The sequence below is a fragment of the Toxotes jaculatrix genome, chromosome 6, assembly GCF_017976425.1.
Source record: "Toxotes jaculatrix isolate fToxJac2 chromosome 6, fToxJac2.pri, whole genome shotgun sequence".
Classification (NCBI taxonomy): domain Eukaryota; kingdom Metazoa; phylum Chordata; class Actinopteri; family Toxotidae; genus Toxotes; species Toxotes jaculatrix.
Genome location: NC_054399.1, coordinates 7,781,187 through 7,801,623, shown reverse-complemented (window position 1 = coordinate 7,801,623; position 20,437 = coordinate 7,781,187). Strand labels below are relative to the sequence as shown.

Below are 20,437 nucleotides of genomic sequence, written 5' to 3'. Positions count from 1 at the left end.
TTTCCCAAGTTTACTCAGCGGAGTCTGTTTGAGGGATAAATTAGCGCACACTGCCCCCTGCTGGACGTAGCAGGTAACGCACACACGTCTGACTGCTGCAGGCCAAATGTTGACTTTCACACACAGTATGATGTAATTACACCCTGTAACATAAAGAAAGAAACACACACAAGTGGGATTAGATTATTCTGTGCAAGTAATGGCTTGAAACATAGCTGGATTAATTTACATAAATGAGCGACTGGGCTCTTAATCCTTACAGTGTGTATAGTTTTTTTCTATGGAGTACTGCTTTGACCTAGATTTTTTGTGTAGTGATTTGATCAAACACATGGTTTTAAGAAAATGCAACTCACAAACTAAATACTAAAATGCTACTAATAAGAAGAATAAATAATAAATAAATGCAAAAATACTTTGAAACAATTAAAATTTAAGACTCTCCCAAGTGTATTTCCTTTGGCCTCCCACCATGAAACCAATTTTGGGCATGCCTAGGTCATATGTAGGAGATTTGCTATATTGATTTCACATCTGGGGCAGTTAGGGGATGTATTGCACTTTCTTAGGAGTGTAAAAAAATGTTTTAAAGTTACAGCTTTTATAGCTTGCGCTAATTTAGTCTTTTTGTGCACCCGTAAACAGTTGGGACCACAGATCCTCATCAAGCTGACAAACTCTAAACTTCATTAAAATCTGTCTGAGAACACGAGAACCCTCTTCAAAACAGGGGCCGCAAAATCATGTAATAAATCAGGACCCATTTTAAGGCCCCTCATCTTGTCAGTTTATATTGAGTTCTAATGGTTAATATCCTCAACAAAATTTCGATTAAATCAGCACAAGCCATTGGACATTCAGTAAGCCTGGAGCAGATAAGGTCCCTGTCAGTTCAAGGCCCCTGTCAGAGCAGGGGCCTTATCTGGATGGTAATCCTGCCTTGGCTTGAAAACATCAACCTGTCCCATCTTTTTTCCTTTATCTTAACTGTAACTAATCGTCCAGATAATTTTGCATTTGTGTAATGAGACTTCAGGATAAACATCTCAGAGACTTCTGACCTTATAATAAAGGTAGGCCGAATTTCATTTGTGGTGCTCAGGGTAATTGAAAACTTTATCAGCAGCACATCTTCCCTGTACTTCATTGGCAGCAGTTTTATGCCAGAAAAATAAAAGGAAACAACTTAATGATATGATATCATTGGTAAGGAGTAGGAGTGAAACAAAATGTCTTTTTTGTGACTGGGGAGGAGACATGGTCTAAGGAGGTAGGGTGAAATCCGTGGTCTGATATGATTGTTTTCATTGGCTGTAAATAAATGTAATTTTCTTACCAGGAAGAAAAACATACTCAAGAACCAGCTGGGGTTCATAAACCCCAGCTGGAGAACCATGGATATTACGTACCATATGGTGGTAATAATGCACTAGATGTTCCCAGTACAGGGTATCTTTTAACCCGTACTTTTATGTATAGTATATAGACTGGAATGACAGAAATACAGGCCTGAAGTCGGCAGAGTGCACAGCGAATCAGCTAAAATAGGTTTATTGTTCAGCAACACAGATTAACTATATTCATCTAAATTAGTCAGAAAACGCACTTTTACACTTTTTAATTGCCTTTTTGTCATAAGTGTAGAATTGTCCTTAAATGGCAAATTAAGACTTATTTTCTGTGTGTAGTATTTGATTTTTTTTTTTTATTTTAAAAAATGTCTTAAGTGACAGAAGTTAACTAACTCAGTAAAGTTTATTTAAACAAAATCTAATGAAATAGTGATAAATGTGTTATTTTAAATGGGTATTGACTATATCATCTATTTATTTATTTATTTATTTCATTCGTGCAGATCAGTTTCAGTTTTAAAAAACAGGATAAAAGCCATAACTTTTTTTTTTTTTTTAATTGTAAAAAGACTTTTATTACATTCTTAAAATCCACATATTGTATCACCATTGTGCAATAACACTTTACTGTGTTAAAACCTCTTGGGCTTTATATCCATAACATATCATAAATTATTTCTTATTAAAATCTATATTGATTTAATAATAATAATCTTAAAATAGAGTGAAAATATCATAAACAGAAGGATCATGACAAAAGAGAAACTTTTAGGGAGACATGTTTAAAAACGCTCTTAAAAAAAATAGAATTACATCTCTCCAAGACAAAAAGGACACTAAACAGATGAGAAAAAAACCCCAAACAAACAGTACATATAAGGATAAAAATTAAGAAACAAAATGATCACAACAAAACCAACACAAGATTCAGAGATTATAATCCATCTTTTATATTTTTTTTTCTCACTATATTTATTTTTTTAATATCCTATTTTAATCTATTACTCAAACTCGAAAAAGTCTTGCAATAACAATATTAGACAGGGGTAAAATCTTTGATACTTCTGTAATCAGACATTCACAAGAACATGTACTGTACACAGTGATCAAGGTTTTAAGGTCTTCTATGTTGGTGCAAGGTGTCTTGCTAGTTAGACAAACTGCAGACACTGTAGGACAGAGAGCCCAGCTATCTCCCTGAGTAACGCTAAACAGAAATGTAAGTGCAGATCTTCAGTATCTGCCCCCTGGACAGATTCTAGGCCTGCAAAAACTATAAAGCGTACTGAATCTTCTGAAATCAGCATGTCTAACATTCTCTGACTAAACACAAAGTATTGCACTTTGTTACAATCTGTAAGTGTCATCTGGCCACGTCGGCTGGTAGCTGATCTGTTTAGTAGTTGGCTGTGTATTTGGTACATTAAATTCTAAATAACAATGTTTTTGCTGCGCTGAGAGGTTGACTGTGCTGGAGTGCTTATGAAAATATTAACTGTAATACATGGCGACAAAGGCCCAACATGCTGAGAACAATGGGAAAGACATTATTGCACAATCCCACTATGCCACTGTCTTACGTACGCAGAAAAAAGGGTTATACCCCTTCATACTATGTGGGATAAGTTGATGTATGGCGAAAAGCACTGTCCCAGCAGTGCAAAGCAAACCTGGCTGCACTATTAAATAAAGCTAGACATCCAACATCGGTTATGTGATTGTCTCAAAATGCTTAAGAACAGTGTATTCTAAGATTAAAACTATTATTCTATCGTAGCTTCTTAAGCATACTGGTAGGTAGTTTTAAACAAATACAAGATGTCCCCCCGCTTTGAAGATAAAGGTTTCATCTGTACACACAATCATGCATCTCCAGAGACTTTACTTCAGACAGATCTGTATCTATGTAGGTCTTCCTGGACCTAACGGCTTGAACTGTTCTCATATGACAGAAAAACAGTCAGAGGATGTCATCAATACAAGTAGATCCAGCATTTCAGTTTGCTTTTGTCTTCTGTCTGGATTTAATATCAAAATTATATATTTTCACTTGCCTTCAAATTTCACCTCTAATTGTTATATTTTAATCAAGCTCTCTAGTATGAATGCAGAAATACTAACTCAGGGGGGTAGCTGATGGCTCTGTCAACCCTTTCCTGTGCCATGTAGTGTTTGAAGAGGGTGAGGTAGTAAGGGAGTGGGGAATAAGGAATAGAGGATTTAATTCTCCAATCAGAACATTGTGGCTGCCTGCGATAGCACAATCTGCCCGACCGCAAAGCAGCGAGTTGAGATAGAGAGTAAATCCCCTCTAACTGATATCTACAGAGCTTAAATAACACTGTCGACCATCTGTCCACTCTCTATTCTTTGCCCCAGTGGCAATGTAGTTAACCGTCACATTTCAACATCAACTTTTTTTCTTTTTTTTTTTTTAAGTACTCCCAAAGTCTTTTGACCTTGCTGGTTGAGACGGTGCTGGAGGTTTGGGCAATGACACTCTTCTGCAGAGGGGGCTGAGGTGCGACAGTTCCAGATGGTCTTCGACAAGAGCACATAACCCACAGTGGTCGGCTGGTCAGCACCTTGTTCATACAGCTTGTCTACAGTGGGAGGGTGTATCTACCATTTCGGACTGGTTTAACATAAGTTTCACAGATGGCAGTCTGAGTGCGAACCCGTAAAATCTTGTGCCAAGAGTTCATTTTGGTTTCTAACAAGGACTCATAAGAGCTAATTATCCACTAGATTTTCTTTTCTGTGACAGCAATCTTTCCATCCCAGAACCCCAAAGCATGGGCAGGCAGTATCTGTTTGAGAGACCTGAGCACAAGCACATTACCCTCCTCCTGCTCACTCTGTGTATGAATTCACAAATGCTGTTATCTTACATGATTATATGTGTTAATGTGTGTGTGTGTGTGTGTGTGTGTATCTGAAAATACGTCTATGATTCTCTCGCTCTCACTCTCTAAGTGGCATTTGCAAAGGGAAAAGGTATTAGGACTGAGGTCATTGATTGCATTAAAAAAATAAAGAGCTCACATCAGTGTCTGAGGATGTGCTCGTAAAAATACCTACAAAGATCAGTATAAGTGCTATGTTTTGTGCTCTGTGTGCAAGCGTTTGCAGGTACATGGCGCCAGACACTCTGAATGTTTGCGCATGATTCACACAGTTTAAAAACCCTGTCGGTTTGTGAGTTTGATCGTGGTCCCTTTAAACAGTTTGTTCATATGTTACAAAACTGCAAAATATGGGCACTATTGAAAAATATTGAATGAAACAATAAAGTGTCACTAGACTGACAATTGAAACAGGCATCATTACTGCAAACCTCCACAAGGTGGGTGAGGATTTTAAGTATGTACATTCTATTTCAAGCCTAGGGCTGTGCTGAACGGTAAAGGGAAAAGGGGGTACATTCAACAATAGCTTACAGGAACTGTGAGAACGATAAAAATCAAATTTATCTTAGAAAGGAATTCAACTTGATGAGAGGTTTAAGGTCTCCTCATAGAAAAATATTTTTGAGAATACAAATTATGTAGGCTACTTTAATAATTTCTTTAACTCCTTAAAAAAAAGAAGTAACATGCACTGAGAACCCAGCAGCAGTTCCTGTAGTGTTACGTTGAAGCTGAAAGGACTAGCTTGCAAGGCAGTGTAAGCTACTCCACATGGTTGGGAGTTTCAGAGGCGAGGGGAGTGTGTCCTAAAGTGTAGTGTGCAGGATTGTCATTGAGCTGCTGGTTGATTTTGCCTCAGCTGGTTGCCACATTTTTATCTCCCCCTCCCTAAACCTCAGGGTTTCTATTAGAATCATGCTATTTGGCTAAACGGTGCTAGCCCTCTGTGGAGTCTGGGAAGGTGATTTCACTGCCAAAAACCTCCCTGTACAGAGGAGGAAATGTGTACGCTGTCTCAGGGTGAACCAGACGGAAAAACTCCAGTTTGTCAATGTGAAGGTTGCAAATGGACTTCATAATGGGAAGTTTAGACACCATCTAGATAGGACAGAGAAGGAAGAATAAAAATGAATTACATTGATGAATTAACACAGTGGGTTAGCAAATCATCATGACAGTTATTTTCATCAAACGGTACCTTGGCTAGTTTCTCTTCTGATGCTCCTTCTTTTTGTAGACAGCCCTGCAGAGCCACATAGACCTTGTCCTGCAACTTCTGTATCTTCTGAACATCTGTGAGCCAGGGGCGGTCTGAAGAAAACGATAGTGACAAGATGGTGTTATTAGTGTTGTCATGTCGCCAGTTTGAAACTGCATCTGGTAAGGTTTACGATGTACAAACATTTTTCAGCTTAATTTCCTCTGAGGCAGCCATTGGCTCCTCAACACAATGGCAATTAGTTTGCAGAGACATGAAACTTGTTTGAGACAAGTGATCTATCACAGGGAACATTTTGGTAACAAATGCCAAAGTTATGATGACATTGGACGGTAGTGCCATTGTAGGCAGGATCACTTTTCAACCCTGCGTAAGCTAATTATCATTTATGGTTTGGAAAATGGCCAAGAGGAATCTAAATTACTTACAGCTACTGTGCTGTAACATTCAAAGGCATGCGAGTACAACCCATTCGGGAGTTTCTCCCTGGCACTGAATCAATATTTTGTCATCGTCAGTTCTTTACTGTCACGTTTGGCAGGTCATTGCTGATGTAAATGTATTGTTAATGTTGTCCTGATATTAATGCAAAATTTGAGCGCCACAACTGCAAAACAAATGTATTTCTTTCCCTTTCATTTTTATGCTCTTTGAACAGAACTCATTATATCTAATTACTTGTAACCAACCCTGCTTTTGATGTTTGTTGTCACCAGATGTACTGATTCACCTGCTGAGTGTCAAACTTAAGCTGCATCCTTTAGCAGGCCCGATAAAAATTCATGATTACTGTCCTCAATCTGCATGGCAAGAGCTTTTAATGCACAAATGTGCAAAAATGCAGTGGTGTCTACGTGTTCATTTCACTAATTTAATTTGAGTGACTTAAATACAGTGACTAGGAATTTAGCCCTTTGCAAGGCTGATGCAGAACTTCATTTACAAATTTTCCAGGTAAAAATAAATCTATTTGGTTAGAGAAATACCTGGTGAGAGCAGCACAGCTGCACTGAAAAGAGCCATCTCTTCCTCGGACATCTGTATACGGCTCAGGCTTTTAGCTAAGTCAAACACTGCGCTCACAAGGTCATCACAGCCTAGGTAAAAGGAGAAAAACAAAACCATCAAAACACAAACCTGCTTACTGTGATGATTCTGGCACAGATTAAACAGTCAAAGAGTTTACCTAAAGTCACACCATTTATCCTTTTATCAAGTTTATATATTAATTTCCCAAGAAAGAAAGAGAGATAGTGAACATGTTTACTCACCAAGAGCTTTGAAAAGCTGAGCAGTGGCAAACTTTCCATCAAAGAGCATTGTATTATTGATGGGGTTGTAGGCCCGACACATACGGATCAGAAGCACATCCATGCAGCCTGTGGACACACACAAAAATGTTTACTATGGATAAATGTAAAGGAACCGTAAAATATAATCTAACTTTGGATCCTTATATGTAGTCTATTTTGTAACAACAGAAGGTTCTTCTTTCAATATTCAGCACATGGAAAATAACTGATACTATCACTGACATTTGTACTGCTGCAGATGGCCTAAATTCAGACGCCTGTAATCTTTCTCCACCTTCAGGCGTTAGCCATGTTAAACAAATCACGGGTGTGGAAACTTTTTAAGACATTTGTGACTGAAGCATATAATTAGTTTAATTAAATACCTTTTGAAAATTACTTTTTGTGTGTGCCCTCTTTCATCTATGGCTGCCAGTCAATACCATTCACCAAATGTTTCAACTGACTTGTTCTTGTTGTACCATTTAAAATCTCCAGTACAAGAAGTACTAGAGAAGTCAAGAAGTAAATCATATATACGATAATTACAGATGCTGCGTAATTAAAAAAAGGCCATCCACTTTTCAGAACCAGAACAACTGTGCACCTTTTCAAGTCACTCTGCATGCACGTGACATCTCTTGCAAAAACAGCTTCTGACTGTTATGTGGCCAAACACAATGTCGAGAACTAATGATTTTAGCCCACAGGGAGTGTGTATACTAGTGTCATGCTCTGACCTGCTTTGAGGAGGATAATCTGATCGTTCTGACACAGGTCCATGAAGCCAGAGATGCGCTTGGCAAACTCCACCACATACTGGATTGCATTGGTGATGTGAATGGCACATTGTTGCCACATCACCTCAGCTGACTGAAAGAGAAAGCAGGAGACAGAAAGGCTTTTGTAAGAACTGCAACACCTGAAAGGCATCGGGCAAGTTGTAATCCATGGTTCTTTGTTGACTCTGTCCTTATTTAGACATCAAGGACTGTCTAGTTGTGTGATCTGATGTCTTGACCTACAACATGTTTAGACTTTTTTTCTGCTTCTCTGTTAGAGCTATAGCCTCCAACCTTGACAAGTGAGACATAAAACCCAGAAGGAAATGTGTGATGAAAATGTTTGGATTTACAAACCTCACTGTTAAGAATGAACTATAGTGAAAAGAAGGGAGCACTTCTATTTGTTTGACTATTGATTTTTTCTCCAAGGTTAAAAACTGAAAACATTCCTCTCTGAGCCTTGTACACGAAAACAAACAGCAGGTCACGATGAGCCAAACTCCAGTGATATGTAAAAATGTTTTATGCGTGATTGCTACAGTTACTTGTTTATAGATTCAAACTGCAAAGAGCAGTTACTCGAACAAATTTCAAACATCCAGGAAGAATGTGGAGATTTTTAGTAATTTCCAGGATCTCTTTCTCATTCTTGAACTGTGTATAAATTAGGTCCTACTGTCAAATGCTTGTAAGCAGATTTTAAAATGTCACATTTACCTTGGTCTGGTGTGAGCGAGTCTCTTCTGGGCTATACAAAGTCCATGCCATTCTCTTCAGCTCCTCTGTGCTGTACTGGCTTGTGTCAATATGGGACTTGACCACACTCTGAGTTATACGCTCTAAACAGGGGGAAACATTTGTCATTTCTCAGGAAAGATCACTTCTTAACTTTATCCATGACGACCACAAAAGGCCATAAGATGCATTTGTCAGAACAAATGACAAGTTATGCCTTTTCACCTTTATGGTTATTATTAAATTCTAAATGGATTTTAAGGTTCAGGCTTTTCCTGGATTTACACTGACCTATCTCAAGCAGGGAGCAGCCCCCGGGGAGCTGGTTGAGGATAGCATGTGAGAAGAGTCCAGAGTCATGCAACAGCTGGTACTCGTGCTTGATGCTGTGGTTGCCGTCTACAAAGTCCAAGTTGGTCTGTTCTGGTGAACTCTGAGAGGATGAGCTGCTGCCTGCACTGCCACCCAGCATGTCAAGGCTACAGTACTCTCCACCTGCATCCTCTGGGGTCAGCGGCAGGTCGAAAAGCAAGCCTTCCGGCAGTGTGGTAATGTCATCAAGATCACTGAGCGCAGTGCTGGAGCCTCTTCTGTAGGGGCGGCTGAGGTCAGCCATGTCGCTATTCTCTTCACGGGCACCAATGACTGCACACTCCTGGGATTGCTGGTGCTTCTGGACCTCTGCATACAGGCTGTCACGCTGTTTTTTGGACATTCGACCAAACTTCACAGCTGCAACAAGAGGATGTAAAGACAAAAATGAAACATTCAAGAACGTATGGCTAAGCAAAGGGTGGGAGGTGGAGACTGAGTTAAATAAATACAGATAAAGATGGTGAACTCACCATCACGGCTCATGCCCAGAGCGAGACACTTCTGCAACCTGCAGTGCTGACAGCGGTTACGGTTGGTCCGGTCAATTAGACAGTTCCTCTGTCGTGAGCAAGAGTACATAGCATTGTTCTGCTGGCTGCGTCGGAAGAATCCCTACAGGGAAAGACACACACGATGTGAGAATCCAACGAAACATCTATTGCATGTGGTGGACCATAAACAAAACTCTCTAATTAGACTGGGTAGACATTAAAGCTCCTGCAGACCAGTTTTTTTTTTTTTTTACCAACTTTTACTGTAACTCTCTACTGATGATGGAGATAGTTTGATAGCTCACCTTGCAGCCTTCACAGGTGATGACACCATAGTGAATCCCAGATGATTTGTCCCCACAGATTTTACAGGGAATCACCTCTATTTGAGCTGGAGAAAGAAATGAATAAAGAAACAAATCAGTGAAATACTACAGTAAATTTTGATATATAGGGATAAGTTAGGTCCAACACAAAGTACAATGGTTCAAATATATAGTCAGTTACCTAGAAACAAATAAATGCATGGATTCACTGAGAAAGAATCTTTATTAAATACTAAGTGCTGTAATTCTATAATGATAGTAATAACACTGTGTAATTCTTTCATTCAGCACAATGATCTTGACCTGAAAGAATTAATCAACTAATCAATAAGTCAATCAACTGAAAACTGATGTTATTTTTTTTAAATGAATTAATCTTTTTGAGTCACTTGTTTGTTCCAGCTTGTTCAGTGTAAATATTTGAATCCTTTCCCTGTTTTCCCTCAATGTAAACTGAATATTTTGGGGTTTTGGGATTCACTGATAATGAAAATAATAGTTACTTAGAACACATGAGAAGATTGTGTCTGTTGCTGTTGTTACGCAATCCAGTAATATGAACATATATATATATAATACCAAGCCCACGGGTATGTAACAAGTAAACATATGTTTGGATACTGTCCAAAAGCATTGAGATAAAAAGGTTTTTTCTTTTTTGTGCCAGTTACAGGAACATTCAACATTTACTTTTTGGGCCTATCGTGCTGACTGCAGTTATTGTCAATAAAACACCTCAGCCATATCAGATGAAGTGGGCAGCATATAACTAATCAATATTTACTCAAAAAAGCCGTGATTTTTAAATCAAACAGAACTCAAATAAGACAACCATCCACTCGTATGTGACACTATATGGTATAAGGTGGACTCATTCGAATTTTCACACAAGAATTCAGGTTATTTCAAGAGGCAAACTGTACATTATACAGTTTCAAATGCAGCTAATAATAATGAGATGCATTTGGGATGATGTTACAGGAATATGAAGAAAAGTGTCAATAACACAAAGGAAGCTGTCTATACAGTATACACCTTGTGTTCATTGTAGAGGCCTGAGCCTTCTTAACCAGGAACAGCCTGTTCTTTTCATTATGTTGTTTATCTAAGTAGCTGGGCCTCCTCAAGCCCAGAATAGCAGGTCAATTGCATTAGCTGAGGCCCGGGGTTATAAAGTTTCGTGGCTCTCTCTCGCTCTGCCCTCCTCCTCCAGGATGAACAAAATGTAAGCAGGTTAACAAAGGCACATTGGTGAGCTGAACCCTCCAAGCCCTACAATTGTAACCCACAAAACAACTGCAACCTGCTGTTACTGTGTAGACTGTGTGCAAGATTTAATTTGCCTCAGGCTGCAGGGTGTGCCAAACAATCCCTAAACCACTTTTGTTGGATCACACAGGGTATTAGGTAACCTGTAAATGGTAGCGAAGGCTTTAGCCAGTCTTCATAGCTCTCCAGAAAATTGCTGTTTTCTAAAGGCTCTTTTGTAAACTGCTCACAACCAACCAATCACATGAGTCACTCTGCGTGGGGAGAGACATGCGTCACACGCTGAGGCAAAACAGAAGAGGTTAGTGACTGACATTAGTCTGAAAATTATGACTTGGGGAAAAAAAAATCTGTCTACATCTTCCCCTCCAAAAAGACTTTCTGTGCAGGGTTGGTGACATGTTTGAGCGTCTTGTTTGGGTAGAATTCCTGCTGGCAAACAAAATGCAACTCAGGGATATAAATAAATAAAGGGCAATGGAAAAAAATCCCTTTCTCCACTGCTCCCTTTATCGCTCCCCCTCCAGAGCCTCACCCCACCCTTCATCCTGTTATATAACTGCCGTCTGGCCGCATTCCATGAACACACTCATTCAAAGGTGGTTGTCTTGGCAACGGTATGACGATCCTCTCCCACCCTCCTGCGCTCCCATTGGCCGCTGAGTGAGCGGTTTTGCCTGTGACTTGCCGCCTCACCTGCCAGTCAGCTGAGCAGCACAGTCAGGCCCAGAGAGCAGGAGCTGCTCCACTGACACAGTTTCCCATTCAGCAAAAGAGGGAGGCGCTAGATGTGGCAGCCTCACAAGGAACACAGTCTGGTTTCTTGCAGGTTTTAAGGTGGAACCAAATATGACTCAGACTGTAAGTAAAAGGAGGGTGGAGGCCTCCTTTTGTTTTGAAAGGAAAACAATGTACGGTTTGATTACTGAAAGATGGATGACGAGTTGAAACTGACAGGGTCAAACTACCCCACTGGAGATTTTACAACTTGAACAACATCTGGAAAAATTTCCAAAAACATGCAGTGCTGTAAGCTGCAGCAGGGGGAACAGACGTAGCTAATAGTAGCTCTCAACTTGTTGCAGCACGTCAAGTATTTGAGTGAAATTTCAGCTGTGTTTGAGCTAGACCATAAATCTATTTTTACTCTGTTGCAGTTGGCTGCCCAGAGATTCCTTCTGCCGTTCTGGTCTATCGGAAAATAAATGTTGCACAAATCACAACATGAATTGAAGCATACACTGTTTAGTGTAAATATCAGTGTGTAGAGCAGATATAACACTTGTCTCAAATAGAGACACAGTCTACACTGTGACCGTTTTTTTTTGTTTTGTCACAAAAACAGGTCTGATTAACTTCCCATCAGAGTTTATCTAAAGCATTTCCACAAATCTTCTTTCTAAGGCGTTTGTTTCTAAGATGCTGTAACAAGGATATCACCGCTTCTGCTCCTTTATTTCCCGGTAACATCTGTAAAAGCACGTGTTTAAAATCTGACAGGCTCTACTTACAAAGATAGGTGAAAAATTGTATATAACTTAACCTGGGTTGGGGAATACTGGCTTGAACACAAGTTCACAGTAGCTGTATAAGTGAAGCTTATCAAATCAATATCCACTGAATATGTAAAATAGACATTTGACAAAACAGTAATTCAGTAGCCTCATAAGGGTTTTACTGTGTAGCAGTTATGCCACAACGTGGATAAACACATGCTATAATAATTTTTGGAGCCTCACTGCAGAAAATCATTTTTCTACATGGAAGGTTAAAAGTCGCTTCTGTGTCAGTCAGTCAGTGTGTCGGTGTCTGTTGGTCAGCACTTTTCTCCGTCTGCGCCGTAAACCCTCGCCTGGGGAGACTTTGTCCTCTCATCCCAGCTAATCAAACAGAGTCCAAGGTCCTATTTATCTTGTGCTTTATATTTACCTGACATGCTATATACTTAACCTACATTTGAGTGGGTATGTAGGGCCTCTCTGGGAGGAATGACATATAGGATACGGTGCATTGTGCAACATACTATAATGTTCTTGCACAGTAAAAGTTGTCAATTATTTTATTAAATACACAGTCATGTCCTCTGTCAGCCATTTCCTCTGTCTGTCAACCTCTCTTTCCACGTATCTCCCAACGCAGGGCCTCAGCTACCACCTGTTTTCTATACGGTTACTGTATGTGGACAGTAATGACTGTTTTTTCTCTTCTTCTCCTCCCACTGACCTACCTACAGAATACAGATAGTATAATATGGCATGACACTAACCCCAAACTCTTTAAAAATGCACTCAAGGTTTAGGTAATTACTCAGCAGATGCAAAAGTAATGGAATGAGAGGTATTAGTGTACACCCGGTCCATCACAGCGGCCTGTATCACGCATTGCTCTTAACTGTACCCCCGCTTTTTTAGTGAAGTAAATTAAAACTGAACAGAGCCTGTGTTTTGTGTATTATAAGAAACATTTCAGCCATATTTACACTGATTATAACTGGAAGCCAGCAACGTCACGGTGTGTACGTTATGTACAAAGTGGCAAATAAGAGACACGCATCGCAACAGAAAATGTAATTTGGACTAATTAATTTAAAGCAGGTGGGGCATTTTATAGATGTTTTCACTTTCCTTGTGACTGGAATTATTTCCATTCATCTATCTGTGATTCAGTGAAGAAAAAATTCTTTGTATTTCTATCAACATACATGGACAGGAGGTAGGCAGCTGTCAGCCCAACCCAGCGAAGATACTGAAACTGCTTTTCTGTTCTTTTTTGTTTTCATTTCATTTTCAGTTTTTATATTTCCCCTTCTTTTTTTCTTTTTGTTTTGTTGCATAACTTTTTTAAGCTATGGATTATCCCAGTGTTAACAATACAAACATGTTGACTGAGTGACTTCATATAAAAGTATCCTGTCATAAGTAAGGTTTATTATTCTACACACCTTTTTCCCACTTTTTCTACAATGAACATTCACATGCTGAACAACAGTGCTCCGCCTGCCAAGAAACCTGGCCTCACACTCTCTGCCTGTGTAATCCCTCCCCATTGATCAGAAAAGATAAAGCGCATTCACTTGATCATGATGTTTACGCAGCTCTAAGCCCAAACCCAAGAGGGCCTCTGCAACACAAGAAAAACCAGACTGAGGAATTCGGTTCACAGCATGTATGTAATTTTGCATGCTGTTTCAAACCGCAGAAACTAATTTAGGATCACACTGCAGCAATCACAGTTGCCTTGACTTAAAATCTCTTTTCGTCTGTTTAGATGTCACTTATCCTTATGCATACTTGAAAAATGGATATGAACTATCAAAATGACTTTGCCTTAAGATACCACTAAGCCTAAACAAATGCTACAGAGCAAAATATTATTTGTCAGCAATCACTATGTATCATACTGGGCTGCAAAATAAAATATCTCTATTAGACTCAAAAACACATAGACCCATGCAAAAATGTTGACATTTTGCCTGCATACAAACATGCAGGCTGGGTGAAGACTTAAAGCTTTAGATAAGAGGAGTGGAATCTTAGCATGCAGTTGTCAGAGAGAAAGGGCACCTTGACACATACTGTAGCTCGCTGTGAACTTCCCCAAGGCTGCACACTCAACAGATAGCGGCTTTGAGCCTGAACTCAGCAAGCCAGTGTACTGGGAGAGCAGAGAGCAGCCTTTCCTCTTTACTGCTACTGTACCTTTGATCCTGGACTAACTGAGCTCCAGCGCAGTTTTATATGGCTCCAGCCCTGCACACCATTAGTGCACTGAGGCATAAAATCAAAGAGTGCTTTACTGAAGTTTATTTGAGCGTGTTGCATCACACCTGCCTAATCTGTTTGTGCAGTGGTTTACAAGAATAACTCAGATATAAACAAGAACAACAACACCGTTAAATGCAATCTATCAGGTATAAAGGTGAGTCAGGAAAAATGCAGACACTGCCTGTAACCTTCACACTCCAGCCTGTTCCATGTTTTTTTTCTTATATATTAAATTTACTTGAAGACTGCCCATAACATTGTAAATTATGCAGTATTTTTACAAAATCTGATTGACAAGCCACGCTTGACTGGAGCGACATATACTCTGTTTGATGTAAGTAACCTTAGCTGTCAGAGGAAACTGAGCTTAACTGAACCCCGCTATGCTTCATGGTTAAATGTGGGCTTGCTGTGCCCATATCCTGCTTGTCACAGCGGTGCATGGCTTTGACATCACGTTACTGCAAAAACAAATCATTTTTATCTATTAATTCTGACTCTAAGCAAAAAATATCCATCAACAGATGTAATTTTGTTTATGTTTCATAAATAAAATTTGTCATATTTGTCTTTGTCACAGAACTGCATATGAAAGTCATGTTTTTGCAAGATGTACTGAAATCAGGCTTTTCCAGTGCAGCTCATGGCCACAGTACCTTAAAGAGGAACATTCTCGCCTGGACAACTGATTTAAATTATCAACACTGTTTCATCAGAAATGACGACAGACCGTGCCACGCACGCACTCACATGCACGCACCCACACACACACACACACACTTGCTGTAATCCTCAATGACAGAACTAGGTCAATGGAGCACCTCCTCTCTCCCTCTCTCTCTTCCACCCCTTCCCCCGCCTCCCACTGGCCGCCATGCTGCTGATGCTGAAAACAAAAACACGCTGGGAGATGAACTAACCGACAGTAAAAGTACAACACTGCTAAACAAACTGCCAGTGCTTTTGGGCACTTTAAAACATTATCTGCAAAAAAGAATAACCCTAGAATGTCCATAATAAAACCGTTAAACTAATGTTTATCTCACAAAAAAAGTAATTCAAAAAGTGCGATAAAATACAGTAAAAGAAAATGTAAAATTCAGAGAAACGGACCAGTTTTTTCCAACGTAAAAAAAAAATCCCTTCCAACAGATTTTCGTGCGGTTTGACAGCCTCTGAATCACTCTGCTCACTCCCTCCCTTCCCTGACTCTTACATAAGTGGAGTCTCTCACCGGCGAAATAAAGTAACCGCAGCTGCAACGCATTCCTCTTATCACAAGCGAAAATAAATACGTGCACAAAACCCCGGCAGTTTATACAAATAACGTGAACACACTACATGCTTAAACCTGAAATATATCGGTGCTATGATCAAAATAATCCACTTTTAAATATGCGATCGTGTACCTATTAAGAGTCAACATTCTGTAAATAACTTTCGAGGTCCACAAGGTGACATATTTATATTGTACAAACAACGAGTAAAAAAAAAGAAGATTTTTTATTCTTCAGATGTACGAAAATTGGGGTTTATTCTAGTGCGAGCACGCAGTCTACGCACTTTATCGCAAAGAGCCTTTATGAGCAAATAGGCCCACAGCTCAAAAGTTAGCCAATTATTTACAAACACCAGACGTGCCTGGCTGTCAAAAAATATAATCTAAACAAATGTAATCATTTCCTTAAACTCACCTCTCATGTCTGCGATGAAGTCTAGCCAACTCTTCGAGTCATACAACTCCAGGTGGAAACGAAGCCAAGAAACAGTGAGAGCGACGCGCACTTATTCGCTCCAAACAGGAGCAGCTGGAAACTGTCACAACAGCGAATCCTCATATGGGTTTTCAGACGTTTCTTCACACGCGCCGACCTTAAAAATAATTTAAAAAGCAGCGCAGTGTTTCTGTTGTTTACTTTCTTCCAGCTCCGCGCAGTCTCAAAGGTGCTGCTGTGATAAAACGCCTACAAAATAAGAAAACTGCAGCTCCTCGTCTTCCAGCTCTTTCCTGCTCTGCAGCTCGCTGTAACCTACTTTCGGCGCGTGGACTACACATGATCCTCACCCCGCGGTCCGCCCGCCTCGTGCCCCGTGAGCTGACGCGCGCGCGCGCGCTACCCTCCGCGCGCTTTAAGGAGGCTCTCGCGTGCGTGGGAAAGTGTGGCAGTGTGTCAGTTCAAACCTCCGGCCTCCCACCGTGGGAACTATTTAATAACAAGCGCACAGTTCTATTTCTCAGCAGAACAGTTTTCTTTAATAATCAGCGGGCGATGTTTTATTTATCTTTCCCTGTGAAAATGGAGTGTTATGGAGGTTTATAAACAGATTTATAGGCCCATGGAGGTATTTTGACACGTTTATATTCACTTTAAATACTGTAAACCTAAGAACCAGATCACAGCTTAAATCAAGTTTTCATTTATTTTCTTTTAGTTGTGGTTTAACTAAGTTTTTTTTTTTTGATGCAAGTGAAAGTGCACAGTACACTTGCAGTGTAATTTTGGCACAAATGGCAACAATTAAACATTGAGTTTGCTGCAATAGTTATACCCGGAGCAATGTTCCAGAAAGCTTCAGTAAAGTTCCAGCATCTGAAATGATGAAAGTATGTGGTTGCCTATGATTTGATAAAATGGTCGAGGTAATGGAAATATATTGTCTAAAACTTCCACCCGCATTATGACACCCCAACGCTGTTGTAGTTTTTATTTTAACATTACTTTCACTTGGTAGCATGGATGCAATATATGCTACTGGAGATGTTTCCTCAAGAAACACAGATAGTGAAAGTGTATTTTGATTTTCACCTACCATGGTGTTGAACCCACTTTTAAAGACACACATTTCTGTCATTTTCATTAATAAAGATGAAGTATGAACACTGGGATGTCAGGGTAGGCCTGCTTCTGGTCTATTACTCTACAAATAGAATATAGGTTTATAGGTAGTGGATAGAAATACAGTTTCTCCATATTAAATAATATAAGCTAAATCTTCTGTGGTGATTATTTGTTTGTGAATTAAATAGCTGCCGTGTCCTCAGGTTTCCTTTAGCTGGATGCTTGTAAGAATCTGCATTATATCACTGGATTAACAAACACTAATCTTGGTGGACGAATTTAGCGTGGCCACAGGCTGTGCTGTGTTTTGTTTTCCATCTATCTATCTATCTATCTGTCTATCTGTCTATCTGTCTATCTATCTATCTATCTATCTATGATGTAGGGAGATAATTCATTGCACATAGCAGATTGCATCTCCGTTCCTGTCCTGTCGCCCCTTTAAAATGTGTGTGTGTGTGAGAGAGAGAGAGAGAGGGAGAAAGAGAGCAGACACCCTGTGATCACAGAATAACCAAAGCCATTAATAACAGTGCCGATGAAAGTAATTGATTTGCAAGCGTGGGTAAGGTGACGAATGTATCATGTAACTTGGGCACAGTTATGAAATGAGGAGAAGAGAGATTATGGTAAGTAGGTTAGTGGAGCAACACAGAACCTTCACACCCCTCCCTCCCTCGTCTCTCTGGTGTGCATGCGTGGTGAGTCGCTCCCTGTCTCTGTCTTTTTATTTTTTCATATTTTTTCTTATGTTTTTTTCCTGAGTCATTTCTAAATCAAAGCTAATACTTTTGCATTCATCTGCACAGCACCACCTTGCTTTGTTCATACCTTTGTTGTTTCCCCCTCATGCTTGTGGGTCTTTTATCTATACTTTCTATACTTTCTTACCTTTGTGACTTGTGCAATTGCTCAAAAAAAAAAAAAAATCGGAATAAATGCAAAGCGATAATGTATTGCTTTTCCTGCATGCACACTTTAAAAACACAATGCTGGGAAAGGTCCTGTAAGACTTTTTTTTTGCTATATTATATTCTGTGGCTGTAAACTTCCTCTTCCTCCCATTTAGCTGGTTTTGTCAGTCTGATGGTTTCCTTCCTGATCCTCATCTGCCGTCTTTCTCGGGTCATCTAATGTCCCCTAGTGTGTCCCAGTGTCGCCATGAAGCAGTCACACTTCCATCCGGTGTTCGCCCGCAACGTCACTGACCTCCTAACCCTGAATCTTATGTAACCATGGCAATACCCAAATTAGAACACGGCGCATGGAAAGAAGGAGGCACACAGGCACGTAGCTCCCAACCGGCTTTCCAGATTAAGGCAGATGGAGTGAGCGCGCCTGACGCTGTATGTACGCCGTGTATGCCATTCTGTGTGTGCTGGGTCAGGGGAGAGACACTAACTGAGGAAGAAATCAAACGCCTCAGAAACAGAGATAGTGACTGTCGGAAGCGTTTTCTACCTGTTCGAAGTGCGGCCCGTGAACGCAAATGATAATTTAATAGATCAAATTGGCCTCTGCCCCGCAGCTCATAAAGCCCAGTATACTGAGAGGATTATTTTAGGATCCAAGCTCTGGCTTCCATAATCCTCTCTTCGCTCCTCTCCCTCATCCTGCTAAACCCTCTCCCTTCTCCCCTTTCAAATGCCCTCTAATCTCTCTCACTTCGACTCTGCGTGTGGCTGTAATCTGGTCTATACCTATCTTTCACCTGCAGCAGGTTCACATCAGTAGGTCAGCGTACCAAACCACAGGGCCCCTCTTCCTTTCCCTCCATCACAATCATTCCTGCCCCAAATCCACAACCTGAGGGAATGTCTTTTCTGGTGTTTGATTGGCTTGAAGGCTGCAAATATTTTTGGACAGAATTCATCAACATCACACAGTCCTCATCAGCACTTTGAACCACTCGGCAGTTCATCAGTGTGTCTGATAATCCTGGAGACATCTCTCTAAAAAGCAAAAATGTGGTCATGGTGACGCCAGAGGAAAAAGCAGGAGACTACCAAAAACAAGGTGGTGTTGTGATTGTCAAAATCATCCTCTGGAGAACATGAATATTGGTAAGCCTGAACCAAAGTGGTGGAAAACTAACATTGCCGTCCATAGAGCCAGGATGCTAGCTTGGCAGAAAACTGCAGGGGCAGAGAAACTCTTTTGCCCCTGTTTAAGTGGTTTTGTAGACAAATTCTCTGGCTGAAAATAACCTTTAAAGCAAAACTGCACTAATGTTGCTGCCTCTGTATTTGTCTGCGTACCTAAAACCTCATCAACTACAGACACTTGGGGCAGGGTAAATTAGATGTGACATGGGTAGCATGCCCCTAATGAGCTAAACAAACAAGAAGCAAACTGGAGTGCCCTTCAGTTCCCTTTTGACTTGGTATTTGTCCTCCCTCAGCAGCTGTTGATACCAGAGACAGCTGAATTTATTACCCTCAGGTACACATTAGCTTCACATCCTGTCATCGGGAGTCATTCTGTTTATGTGGTCTTGACGGGCAATATTTAAACGATAGGCATCCAATTAAAGCTGACATTTACCATGGTGTATCTGTCCACGCTGCTTCCGCGTGCGGCGTTCGTCCTGTTGTCTGTCGATATTGCTCTGCTTCCTTCTAGATAATATTGAATCTGACAGTTGAGACGGGAAGGAACGGCCACAGGCATTTGCCGAGTCGTGCTGGGGGTTTGATAAAAGGATAGGGAAATAAACATCAATTTAAACAGCCTAATAGATAATACTGGGACCCAGAAGAGATTATAGCAGAGATTATGTCTGTGAGACAAAAATTGGATCTTAGAGGAATATTAAATAAGAATGGCTCTGGACCAATGACAACATGCTACTGGGACTTTATTCATCTTCTCAGGATGATATTACTGATCCAGGGTCAGATGAGATCCTGTATTCAGACTGACACCCAGACAAAACTACTGCTAACTGTGTTTCCACCCTGAAACACAGTTGACACTGTCACAGATTTTTCTATATTGTTGACTCCAAACTTGATTATGAGTAAGTCCCTTCATTTCCACTGTCTATCTTTGAACAACGATCATTTTTCATCAGCTGCAAA

The 20,437-nt window shown here is 40.2% G+C and overlaps 1 protein-coding gene across 1 annotated transcript; it reads right to left on the bottom strand.

The window, feature by feature from the left end:
- Positions 1 to 3,696: 3,696 nt before the first annotated feature.
- Positions 3,697 to 16,528, bottom strand: rorca (RAR-related orphan receptor C a). Its single transcript, XM_041040267.1, has 10 exons — positions 16,212 to 16,528; positions 9,464 to 9,549; positions 9,138 to 9,279; positions 8,584 to 9,024; positions 8,275 to 8,396; positions 7,513 to 7,645; positions 6,752 to 6,859; positions 6,467 to 6,577; positions 5,460 to 5,572; positions 3,697 to 5,359 (listed from the first exon to the last, which is right to left on the bottom strand). The coding sequence occupies exons 1-10, from the start codon at positions 16,216 to 16,218 to the stop codon at positions 5,198 to 5,200; spliced, it is 1,425 nt and encodes a 474-aa protein (XP_040896201.1). The 5' UTR covers positions 16,219 to 16,528; the 3' UTR covers positions 3,697 to 5,197.
- Between the last annotated feature and the right edge of the window lie 3,909 nt (positions 16,529 to 20,437).

Excerpts from the sequence above, each read along its gene's own strand:
- rorca (XM_041040267.1), bottom strand. Across the intron at positions 9,280-9,463 it reads TCACCTGTGAAGGCTGCAAG|GGATTCTTCCGACGCAGCCA; the intron begins GTGAGCTATCAA and ends CTTTCCCTGTAG. Across the intron at positions 6,578-6,751 it reads TCAGCTTTTCAAAGCTCTTG|GCTGTGATGACCTTGTGAGC; the intron begins GTGAGTAAACAT and ends CCTTTTACCTAG.